The sequence below is a fragment of the Diuraphis noxia genome, unplaced genomic scaffold, assembly GCF_037042655.1.
Source record: "Diuraphis noxia isolate RWA-SAM2 unplaced genomic scaffold, SU_Dnox_SAM2 contig0004, whole genome shotgun sequence".
NCBI classification, from domain to species: Eukaryota; Metazoa; Arthropoda; class Insecta; order Hemiptera; family Aphididae; genus Diuraphis; species Diuraphis noxia.
In genome coordinates this window covers 15,732,744-15,746,032 of record NW_028301714.1, presented here as the reverse complement: position 1 = coordinate 15,746,032, position 13,289 = coordinate 15,732,744, and the positions used below count along the sequence as shown (strand labels likewise).

Below are 13,289 nucleotides of genomic sequence, written 5' to 3'. Positions count from 1 at the left end.
GTATTTGCTACTTGCTTATTTTAGACATACTTATGTCCTAATGTTTTATAATATTGTAAAATTATTTTTATTATTTACTGAGTACATTAGTATTGATATTAATTAAATATTCAAATTTAATTATTGTATACTGACAATTATTGTCAAGCTACTAACAATAAATCAATTACGATAATGATTATAAGAGTACAAGACCATCATTAAAATTAAATAAATATAGTTTATGTAATTATATCAGTAATCACATGTATAACATTATAATAAATATAAAGTAGCCAAAATTTCGGATAAGTAGAAAAGATCTGAATTGTATAGTAATTAATTAATACAATAAATAATAATAAGCATATTATTGTAATGTATTATTTTTATTGGACTGGTTTGTAGATTCTGGTGCAAGTGATGTCATCGACAGTCAGGACCTGAAAAATTAAAAGCACACCGTTATTACCGTTATTAATATTATATTAGCTATAACAAGATTCAACATTAAAAAAAATATTATATTTTTTATAAGAGTTTTCAAGTTTTTAGCACAAATTTAAGGTTTTTGTGAATGAAAGATTTTTAAGGGTACTTATATTATCTTTATGACTTTATTTACTCTATTGATACTTATATCCTTAAAATGTATTTTAATTAGTAAACAAAAAAAAATCTCCATTATTTGGGAATAAAATTTGTAATTCAATTGAATTTTTCAATTAATCTCAATTAACTATTTAATCTCTCTCTCCTCTCTCTCCCCTCCCCCCACGATAATGGTGGATTTTATTGTCCTTTTTACCATTTTCAATTGTTCGGGCTCAAATTCTCTAACAATCGTAGTGTCATTGTGTTTGTCACATTTTTGGGTGTGCACCAGCTTGTTTCCATCTTGGGTGATGATTGACTTCACTTTGCGGCCATCAGGTGTCTCCTCGTCGAATTCTTCATTGAGTTTAAACGCGATCGATGAGTTTTTAAACGTCGAGTTCGACGATAGCACAAATTTGCCATCATCGCTTTTGGTCAATTCCACCACCGGAGATACGGTATTACCCAATTTTCGTGTCATCATTCCAACACCTGAAAAACAAAATAAAAACGTACGATATAGTTAAAACTATTACGTGAAAAACAACTGCAAGTATTGATCGTCACGTCTCACGTCTGCATGGAAAAACAATGAATCATAGATGTTATGTGTTTAAACGGGAATAATATTAGTCTATGAAACAGCTTTTATTTAGGGTTACCTATAATGTAATTTAGTTTTATATTGTTATGCAAAGAAGGCTAGAGGAAACATAGGTATTAGTATGAAAAATAGGTCAGAAAAAAATAACATAGTAATCAGCCAAAATAAATCTATGTTTAGAAATGTTCCTCATTGTTCTTCTAATTATTGTAATATAATTATATATATTATAAAAGTGCAACTATAAAACTCATCTATATATTATACATAAAAAGTTCTATGGAATAGAATAATATGTCATCTAATATAATATGCACATAATGCACATAATTTCTAAGTGCATTTGTTAATGTGTTAGTGGCGTAATATGGGCCGCTCTAGTAACAGCCAGCATTGTGGATTTATAGTAATTAGTCAAAAATAGTGGTAGAATTATTAATTTTGGATAAACAACTTAATAACTTCCAAAAAAAAAATACGCATAACCAGATCGATGATAACTTTATTAAGAAACGTATAATATATCATAGGTACCTATATAATAGTATATAATATGTAATTAATACAAGAATTATTTTTGATATTAAGTATAGTCTGGATATAGTTCATTTCGTTCTAAAACTAGAAATCATGTGCATGATACAACGCTTCAGAAGCGAGTATAATTTAAATAGTTATAGTAGGTAAAGAGGTAACTGCTTAATGAATAACAATACTCCGTTCTTAACGATGAAAAAAATAATTTATTTGACGATTTTATCTCGATAAGACTAATTATTGTACAAATAAAACCGATTAAGCTGAGTCCCGTTGAGAATAATATATTAATGACGTAGTCATAAAATATTTCTCATCTATATTCTACAACTTCAAAGTTATAAGACGCTCGGTACAAACTACTAACTAGTTTAGATGTTTATACCATGTGATTTGTATATTTATTAACATTCTCAACGTGTCATATGTGTTCGTAGTCATTTGATTGTTTTAAGTATAGTATGATGTTCAACATTTAGATTGCTTGATATAAACTCATTATAAAATATAATAATATTATATTATATATTAGGTATTATTATTATTAAAATGTACAAACTATAATACAATGATAAAATAAAGTAAAAATATTTACTTTTATAAATCAAATATTGAATAATTCTTATACGTCACATTATTATAATAAGTATTTAGTATATTAATGTAAGAGTAAATATTTTCCGTTGTCAAATCAAAATATTAATATGACTTATTTTGTTTCTAAATCAAAAACTTGCCAACTATTATTTATGTAATAATTGTTAAAGGCTTAAATGTACAATAGATAAACATAATATTTTCATTAATAGATAAATATTTTTCATAAACTAAAACCCGTGGTATGAATTTTGTTGGTAACTATATAATTTATATATTCATGTTTTATCCATAACAATTAGGTAAGTTTAAACATATATCACGTAGGTGATACTAATAATTTTTCTAAATATTTCATATTTTGAACGGAATCCAATAGGCAAAAACATATAGGTATTATGTTTCTAAGTAGAAAAATATAACACAGAAGGAAAACAGTTGATTGGTCACGTACTAGCAACTAACAAGTACCCCTACGTATAAACAGATAATAATATTAGAAACGATAATTTGCATTTTAATGATATTTTTTTTGCATTATTTGGAACAATAACAATGTGTATATTATGAGAAAATTTATAATTTTACCTACGTAATGGAAAAAAAATGGGTGTTTGTGAGTTCTGGTGTAATAACAATAATGCGCTTTCTTCGTTTCGGTAAAATAATTTCACCAGTGGGCAATGACCGCGTTCCCTGTTTATTAAGGTTCGGATCCAAAGTACAAATTAGAAACTATTTTATTTTTATTTTAGGCCAATAACGAAAAAAAAATCAGTAGTTAAATTATGTACGTACTAATATTCATATAATTATATATATACATTATACATAATATATTAAGCCTGTAGGCAGTAAACACTATTCATATAACAAATATTCTTAATTTTTCCTAAATCATTTTTAACTCTAACTAAAATTGAATTATAATGTTTTGATTAGATGGGGTACCGTTGAATATTATGGGTAATTTAATATTAGTTAATATACAATTAAATAGACAATTCACACCACAATAAGCGACACATGAATGAATTCAAGTTATGCGTATAGAATGCATTCACAATTACATATTAACAATTTACCATGTACCTACATTGCAATAGCTCGACAGTATACACTCTCTGTTATAAAAGAGGTTCCCAAACTGTAGTAACCGGCAAGAATCGACGCAAAAAGCCACAAGAATATACGATACCACAGAAAATAAATCATATTTTTCATTTGCAGCAAATCTAATACTATTTAAACTGAGCTTTGTATTTTGTGTACCTAAATTATTATTTACTATCAATTGTGTACGTAATTATTGTTATCCTAAAATAATTATTGAAAAAAAGTTTATACAACATGTATAATAGAAAGAATAGTTGTTTTCGTTTAATCGCTAATCGGTAATTGTAATGTACCTATTGTACCTTTAGATACAGAAGAATAATGTATACAACTTTCGGCTGTTGAGCATTGGTATATATATATTCTGTTATTTCTGCTAACCCGAAAAAATATACCAAAATCTAATATCTATGTATAAATTAATTACTTAATAAAAAAAAGCTACTTGGATTTTAGAAAAAAAGCTACTCATTACCCTGGTGTCATTGCGTTTTGATGCCATTCCTATAATCATATAAAATTGATAAATTAATAAAGATAAATATAGCATTTTATATGCATATTACTATTATTACTATTAGGTATAGTGTTAATATTTATTGTTTTATAAATTTTGATATACTCAATTGAATATTTTACAATCAAATTGAAATATAAGGTCTATATTATAAATTATATTATGATATACCTACAATCAATACAAATATAGAAGAAACTTTAAACTTTAGTTGATACTATTTTATAGAATGATTGTTAAATTTTACGCGCTATACACAAAATAAACCAATTGAAACAGCAAGTTTTGTTATAATATTATAATTATAATCATACAGCAGTAATGAATTTGTTTAAATTTAAAACACTTTATAATTAGTTTAAAAATTAATAATTAATAATTTTATAGTTACAATATAATTAAGTAGTAAAAATTATGAAATATATATAATGTATAATTTATGTCACGAGACATATATGCCGACAGATTAATATACCTACTATACAAGGTGTAACAAATATAGAACTGACTTTTGGAATAACTTTTGTTCAAATTAATACTTTTTTTTGTGACCCTAGCGCTACATGTATAATACATTTTTTAGTACTGAAAATAAAAAAAATTTATCTAATAACATTTTTTTTTTTTGGATAAATGACTTTTATTGAGATTCGCTGACATGAGTATATTTCTTAAATTATTTACTTATCATATAATATTATCAATTTTTGTCATAGTACGTATAATTTGCATATTTTTTTATTTTTATTTTTGGTCAGGTCTTTCTGTTACACTCTGTATATTATATATAATCGTATAGAAATTATTTTGAATAAACCATGCACCAAATTATTATTAACATACCTACAACGAATAACAACATTTCATGAATATTTAATGTAAGTAAATTATATTACTATGTATATCTAAGCCAAAAACAAGATAATAACCCTATATGTTAAAGTCTTAACACAATAAAAAATGCGCATAAAATTTCATAACGTTCTCATATTAGTGGTGGACCATTGGTAAAATAGTTATTCAACTGTGCAAAACTAAATCAAACATATTATTATATAGAAGCACGGGGCGTTGAGCCGTAGACTATCGGGTTGTTTATTTGCCTATTACTTCTTACGTCCCGTAATAATATACTAATAGTACATTGACCATTGTAATAATGTAATGGCAATATAACTATTTTTATTTGACGAAAATGGCGATGAAGAAACACTCTTGATATTTTATAAAATACTATGGTCACGTAATACATTGAATTTATTACTTAAGGGTCGCCGCCGCTCAATATTATATTTTAGATACAAAGTATTACATACATATTGAGAATAAATTCGCCGATCCAATGTTTACGCCCGTGGAGAGCAAAAAATGTTTTTGAAACTTGTGATTGAAAAACGCGTGATTAAAGTAAAATGAAAATTTAACATATTATTATTATTATTGAATGTTTTTCATGTATTATATATTTAAACAGAAAAACGCTATGTTGATTGGAGTGAAAAAAAGGTGAGTTGTAGAATGTGGCTTATTATCGAAATTTTAAAAAGGTATGATATATAATATTATGGTTGTTAATATTGTTTTACGTAATAATGTGCATTAGTCGTATTTTTGAACGTCTGCAGCTCGCCGGTTTAACGCTATCCGGAATCGAAATCCCTGGTACGTCTGCATCGTGCTGCCGTGCAGCAAGCAAGATGGTTTTTGGAAAATTTATCACCGAAACCTGGTGTTCTCGTGACCTACTTACAGCCGTAGCGGAACTTCGGGGTTTTATGAGTGGTTGGGTGGCGGGGGGCGTACGCGGTGATGGCGTGCGCGCGTGTATATAGACACAGTCACCGTAATCGTTAAAACGAGCGCGGCCGAAGAGAAACGATCGGTAGAGTAGCTACCTATAATAATAATAATAATAATAATAATATTGAAATATCGTTTTATACGTCTCACGCCTGTCGTATACGTTAATGATAGTAAATAGTATGTAATATTATGCAGTTAAATATTTAAATCTCTAAAACGTGTTGCTCGCGTGAATTTTGATGACTACCTAGCTATAGGTTAGTATACAATATTGTATAGGTACATCCGTCATGACGACATAGTATTCGGGTAGGTATTCCTACCGGTAATGCACTGAAAACGCATAGTCGTTAACCGCGCGTACACACGACGTTCCTGTAATATCTGTATTCGGTATTTAAATTAAAATGTGTATATTAATACGATGCAATTTAAAAAACAACAGCCGGTGTGTGAAAAGCGTAGGTAGTAGTAAATAAGCCACGATAAGTGATAATAATTAATATCACGATATAAAAATAGGTATAGGTATTATTAAAAGTAGTGGTAGTAATAAATACTAAAGATAGTGTATATGTACATGGTGTATACGAAATAATCTTACCCAAAGCTTTCATGTACTCGTCAAACTTTTCGCTGGAGTTTAGCTTGTATTTTTTGTTCAAGAAAGCTTCCATGATCGCGGGTGGGTAACAAATAAAATAAAATCGAACGACGAAGACGAGGACTCGGGTACTTTTACACAGCCTTATTGTCAGGTAGGTAGGTAGGCACGCAACTACTGCTGCAGACGAGAGACGAAAAACGAATGTGCGAGCGAGCCGGTCTACCGGTGCGGTGTATCGTGTGCAGAGCGATATAAGAGCATATAATATATGTATACTGACGGAGAGCGTTGTCGGTTTCACTACTACGCAGCGTACGTTACAATATCATTTGTTGTTATGCATTATCATCATCTAACCGTCGTCGGTCCCATTTCATCTGCGCAAAGACGTCTTCCCGGCCGATTCCCCATTTTCAACTGCAGTGATAACACACTGATAACAGTTTTTTTTTTAGTAATATGAGTATCATATTATTATAATAACAATGCTATTATAATCATAATATAACAATAACAATTTATCATCATCGCACTTTGCGGACGCTTCTCGTTCGATGGTCCATGGTCGTCGTGAGCGGTGCGAGTACTAAGTGCACTCACGCATACGCACAACAGTTCAAAGGCCAATATAATATAGTATATACATATTATAATACGTATGCACGCCAATGCCTGCAGAGATTTTTATGATTTATATAAATCACCGTGTTGTACTAATATTCGAATTAACAAATTATTTCCCATAAACGGTTCGATTACAATAATTATATTGTAAACTATGTATAGCAAGTTCACGTGTCTGTCAATCAGTGCGTTAATTATCATTACTATAATTAATAATGAATTATAATAAGATATATAATCATAATACCTATCTCGTAATCGTTTTCGTAACTTAACCGATGGTCACACAATTATATAGGCACATATTGGACTTGAGTGCAAAGTGTGCCAAAACAATATTATACATTCCATTTTATCAACACTATACCTATCTTGGCAAATAAAAGCCAGTATCATATTGTAAAATACAATAAATAACGATATAATAATATATATTGATGTATGACGCAATTTTATTGTATATATGCATAGTATAAAAATATATAAATTGTATAAATACAATCAAATTGCTGACGAAAAAAAAATACAATATTGGTCCTATTAAAGACATTTATATTTCTCAATACACTTTTTCCTGAATAACTTTGAGCAATGACAAAAGCATAATGTACCAATTAAAAAGTATACTTAATAAGTGTACCTAATTATTACCTATATATAACTGTAACAACAATTGTCTATAAAAATTATCAAAATATATAGATCAATAATATCTATAGTATCTAGGTAACAGTATTTATAGGTAACTTGATGTAGAAATTAGTTTATATGCATATTTTTGTAATCAAAGATGGTCTTCGAAATTGTCGACAGAAATATTGTCTATTACATCAATGTCAATGTTGTGACAGTTTCATAAACAGTAGAAAGTAAAACATAAATAGTATTGAAGGACGTTAGCGGTATATACACATTTCCGTGAGATTGTGAAAACAATGTTGAGACACATATGTTTTGACTATAAATTATGGCCATGACCATCAATGTGTATTTTATTTTTGAATGAGTTTCATCTATTTTCATAAACTACTTTAGTGTGTCCGATACTCAGACAAGATAATTAACATCAAATATAATCGGCAATCGTTATGATAAAAATTAAAGCTTTTTAAATATGTTATTCTACCATCCATTTTTTACTTAAGTGTGTTAAACTAAACTGAAATTAGATATAATTGTATTACGTATATAATATACAAATGTATTATTGATATTGGGCATTGGTACAGACTATTTAATGACAATTATTAATTTTTTTTTTGTTTTATGTGGTTATTGATTCATATTATATCAAGTTTAATTGCATCAATAATTTAATAATTCATTTTTAGATTCTGGTGTACAACAATGATATGTTTTTTTTTTTTTTGTTCTTATCTTAGGATTATTATTAATTCAGATATTTAAAATTCATTATAATTAAGTTAAACAAGAGAAATTATTGATATTAATTCAAAACTAATTTATTAATTTTCATTAACCATAAAAAGTAAATAAACTCATTGATTAAATTATGTAGGAGTGTAGGATATATATATATATATATATATTACCTACCTCTACCAGAAATCAGCTGGTGAAACCTTTTGAAACTTAAAACTAGTTGTTTTAGTCTATTATTATAATATAAACTATAAAGTATATAATAATGATACGGTGTTATTACTACCTATAGGTCCAACGCCCAAGCGTTAAGTGCAGAGTAAAATGCAATCATACAGAATATTTATAAATAATACCATTGAATATTTATCATAAAATGTAATGATCATTGATTATATAGTATATTATACGTATTAATATAATTTTTTAAAATCCACTCCGTTCTTCGATTCGTAATTACAAGTTAGCCGCTAGGTAAGTAGATATACTAATAAACTATTACATTAAATAGCACACGTATTATGTTGTACTTAATGTAATTTAATAAAATAACAGTGATTTATGAATTATGGATAAAATGGACAATGATATAATATTACTTAAGTATCATATAGTACGATGGTTAACATAAAAATATATATTTTTGGTTACTATAAAGTATAACGCTTTTGGTAAAAAATTAAAGGGAGTTAACGCAAATTAAGTGTGTGAAAAATTGATGACTGGTCATAATATTAATTGTTACACTTTTACAAGTCGTTTAAATTATCAAGTCCTTCAAATACATTTTTTGGTATACCTACCTAGTCACCTAGGTAATGTATATAGTATATATTAAATTGTTTTACTATATAATATAATAAACACATAGACAAGATATTATTTTTAGAAAAATATTCTATTAAAACATTTGAAACGATATTTAAATTTTAAATTAGGTAGTATTTTTTCATCGAAAAATATTACACAATCTTCAGAAAACCACACTTGACTTGCTTCGATTCCTTCACCAATTGCAAAACAATACGTAATAAATAATGTAGTTCACTTAAACCTACTATAAAGCATAAGTGCATTAAGCGCATTTAATTTAATAAAGTGCAGTTTGAAAAACAAATATATTTTTTCACGCTTTTGTACTGACTAAAATAATATGCTGTAGGTACCAGTACGTACAATAATATTTTAACTAACAAAAATCATGTGTAAAAAGTATGTCTAATATCAAATCTGTCTGCGTTTGATATCAAATGTTCCAAACGAGTTTTTTATACGTAAAACAATACAAAAATCAAAACTACAACAACTTTTGTTCTCAATTCATTAAATTAAAACCCCTGGTCGAGGATGACGATGGCTACAGTTATTTAAATTTAACGATATATTGAAACATAATTTCATACTCATTCATTTTTTATAAAAAGGTGTTATTATAGACTATTATGGTATATTATAGGACATTATAGGTTTAATATTAAACGTTAAACACGTCTATAGAACGCGTCAACGGATAGGTGGTACTCATGAGTCACTATACGATCAGTCGATCAAGGTGTATTTATTTTAGGTATATGCGTACGCTTTTTTGCCGATAGATAATATTATGTAGATTGATGAATGATGACTTACCAAGAGCTTTCATGTATTCGTCGAATTTGTTGCTGGACTCCAGCTTGTATTTTTTGTCGAAAATCAGAGACATAATTTTATGTTGTAAAGCCGACTGCGGTTCAGGTCTGATTCCAAATAATATAATATAATATATATATGTACTTAAATCACGACACTTTTAAATAAAGGTATAAGGCGGCTAGCTGAAGTTCAGAAATTTTTGTTTTGGCCGTCTGACGATCACTGAACGTGAGCGCACAGGTGTCGCGAGTATTTATAGCAGTCGGCGCGCTGTGGAGGCATTCGCACCGATTTCGAGTCACGCGACTGGTCCAATCGGTTTCAACAAACGAGAAATAAAATGATTGTATAATGCACCCGCGCCACTATAATACATACAATAATATAAGCCTAACACGTCCTTGGCGTCCAATTAGCAGAGAGCAGACCACAGATCTTGACTGGTGCACGCATCATCACTGTATTAATAGCATTATATGAGTATATAATGTTGTGTGTGTGTGTGTGTGTGTGTGTGTGTGTTTAAATCACTTGTATAGGGGATTTTATGATTTTATGATTTTACATTTTCAAATTATTAACTCTTGACGACAATAATCTCGCCGCATACAATGCGCTACAACATTGTGTACTCATATTATTATCATTCTTCTTACTATGGGCATTTACACTATATTTAAACGTTAATTGGACCTCACGTAGCGACACGACAATCAGAATGCCCGCTGAGCGTAATACAGTCACGATGACGCACTGCAGTCGACAATTTAAAACGTATAATATGTATATGACATCGTGATTATACATATTGTAATATTATATACCCATACGGCTATACATATATCTTAAAATTAACCATATTATGACGTTTTTAAATTTAAAACGCTTTCGTTTGTACGAATTTAATATAATATAGTGGTATTAATTTCTGTTTGATTTATCCATATATAGTTTACGATTTTTGTAATTTGATCAACATAAATCATATTATATGTTTTATTTTCGTTTTGATCTTGAATATTAATTATAATTTTTATACTAATTTAATATGTGAAAACAATTTGAAAAATTGCACGTCACAAAACAATACTTGATAGTTATCTAGATATTTACCAATATACCTACTAGCTTACTATGAATAATAAATATACGACCATGAAACTATACACAATGTGTACATTGTTGATAAAATTGTTCTTGTAATGTATATTATATCCGTGTAATATAAAATACAATACGTTTGTTGTTTTATAAATCGTAAAATTATTAACAGGCTATCCGATATCCAATTATGATCAAGTCATCAACATCATGGTGTATGCGTAAAAAATAAATAATATACGTATTAAAGTATCTTAGTAAATTAATTTGAAACGCCCAAAACTATTTTATCATAATCGTTTAAAATATATGGGTGCATTTACCCAAAACAAAATACTTTTGGGGGTAAATTCATACAATGTTTGGGCATAATATTTCTCTTTTTAATAGAACGTTTTGGCACACATATTTCTTTCCATATATTTGTATATTATAAATACTAATTTAAAGTCTAGTAGCATCACCCCGAAAACACCAAAGTTAGCTCAATAGTATTCCAAAAATATTTATACATTTTTTTTTCTAATTTCATAATTTTATTTTTATGGGTATTTTAAATTTCTGATATACCTACTCTATTATTTTTATGTGATTAATTATTTTTTTGTAATTTCATATATTTGAATTAAATCTGAAAGAAAAAGTTTCCTAACATTTGCGTACACATTTTAATTTTTCTTAAATTTCTTTTCTTAATTAATTTATTATTTTTTTTTTCAATGATGTTTATTTTATAAATTAGTCTCCGCTTGAATTTTGATCAATATATTTATAATATTTCGGTGATTTGAATGTTGTTATACAATTGTTGGTTATAATCTGAATGGAAAGATTCCGGGGCTCCGGACCATTGGTTTTTCTTAGGTATGAAAAATGCTCTTCAGCCAAAATTTGAGAAGTCATGAAATTTCAAATAGGTACGTAATTGTCAAGTGTATAGGTACTCAGCAAAGTTTATAAAATCTGGTGAGACTAAGATATGAGCTCTACAAAACCATGTTCAACCTCACTAGACGGTAAGTGAATCGTCAAACTCATCTAACGTATTACCATAAATGCGCTAAAATGTGTGGCGCGCTAAATTCATACGGCTTTTATTCTCAGAAATAAACCAAATAACCAAATAAACCATTTAAAATTATCAATTTAAATAAGCTGTCAAATATGGATAAGGATAAGCAGGTGCTTTGAATCAATGTGATACCTATATTAACTTAACGCACAAATTTTGACTATCTTATAAAATATGTATGTACCTAATATTTAGGATTATACATGCATTTTTTGAATGCATAATTCAGATAATAGCACGATATCAATAAACGATGATAGATAGTAAATATTAAATGCAAACAATATAATAATAATAATAATAATAATAATAATATAATAACTAAATAACAATAATACCTATTGAAGTATTAAATGTTTCTTATATTTTACTCTCTACAAAAGCAATACCATGTATTTTAAAGCTATCAGTACAAGACAGTATAGGTCATTGATCGAGAGATTAATGATGGCTATTAATAGGTCAGAACATTTTAAATATTATTGTCCAAAAAAAAAAATGTTTAGGTACTTACCTAACCTAACCTTTACCAACTGGGTTTATTCAGAAGTAATTATTCTTTTCTTTTGAATTCGGATAATTAGTAATAAGATTATTAATTTACAGACGACTACTAGTTGTTCTAATTCTACAGTTACATTTTTGATCTACTATTCTTGTACAGCTAAATTTGGCACGCTACATTTGTAACACATTTAGATCCTGAGTGATGCGCAATAGGAATGCGTATTATTGATTTCAAATTTGAAAATGTTATCACGTCTAGAACATAAAGTATACATCTCGAAGGTATTTAAGAAGTTGTTCGCATTTTAGGTACTAAAGTATCTACCTATTTATACCAGTGAGTGGCTATAGTGAGGCTAGAAAATCTATATAAAATTTTAAATATGATTTTCCCTTGCAATGACCTTACAATAGTGTTGGCGGACATATCGAATAAGTATAACAAATTAATGATTGTAATACCAACTTATAGGTTGATAAGTTTTTGATTTTAATTAATTATTTTAAACTTTAATAGTATTTCAACTTAACTTAGTAAAAAGCAAGAGATTTAAAACATTAAGCTAAAAGTATAATATTTATGATTAAACCAATACGATCAAGACATTTACTT

At 27.9% G+C, this 13,289-nt stretch overlaps 1 protein-coding gene across 2 annotated transcripts; it reads right to left on the bottom strand.

Annotated features, from left to right (window-relative positions):
• Positions 1–200: 200 nt before the first annotated feature.
• On the bottom strand, positions 201–10,247 carry LOC107163370 (fatty acid-binding protein, muscle-like). 2 transcript variants are annotated; one of them, XM_015510761.2, is made up of 3 exons: positions 9,994–10,247; positions 788–1,068; positions 201–422 (listed from the first exon to the last, which is right to left on the bottom strand). In XM_015510761.2, the coding sequence occupies exons 1-3, from the start codon at positions 10,064–10,066 to the stop codon at positions 369–371; spliced, it is 408 nt and encodes a 135-aa protein (XP_015366247.1). In that variant the 5' UTR covers positions 10,067–10,247; the 3' UTR covers positions 201–368. The 2 variants fall into 2 exon arrangements, with proteins under 2 accessions (XP_015366247.1, XP_015366246.1); XM_015510760.2 differs by lacking the exon at positions 9,994–10,247 and adding an exon at positions 6,355–6,675.
• Between the last annotated feature and the right edge of the window lie 3,042 nt (positions 10,248–13,289).

Coding starts and splice junctions, on each gene's coding strand:
- LOC107163370 (XM_015510761.2), bottom strand. CDS start 10,066: ATGTCTCTGATTTTCGACAAAAAATACAAGCTGGAGTCCAGCAACAAA. Junction 1,069..9,993: donor CGAATACATGAAAGCTCTTG/GTAAGTCATCAT, acceptor TTTGTTTTTCAG/GTGTTGGAATGATGACACGA. Junction 423..787: donor AGCCCGAACAATTGAAAATG/GTAAAAAGGACA, acceptor TTAATTTTTCAG/GTCCTGACTGTCGATGACAT.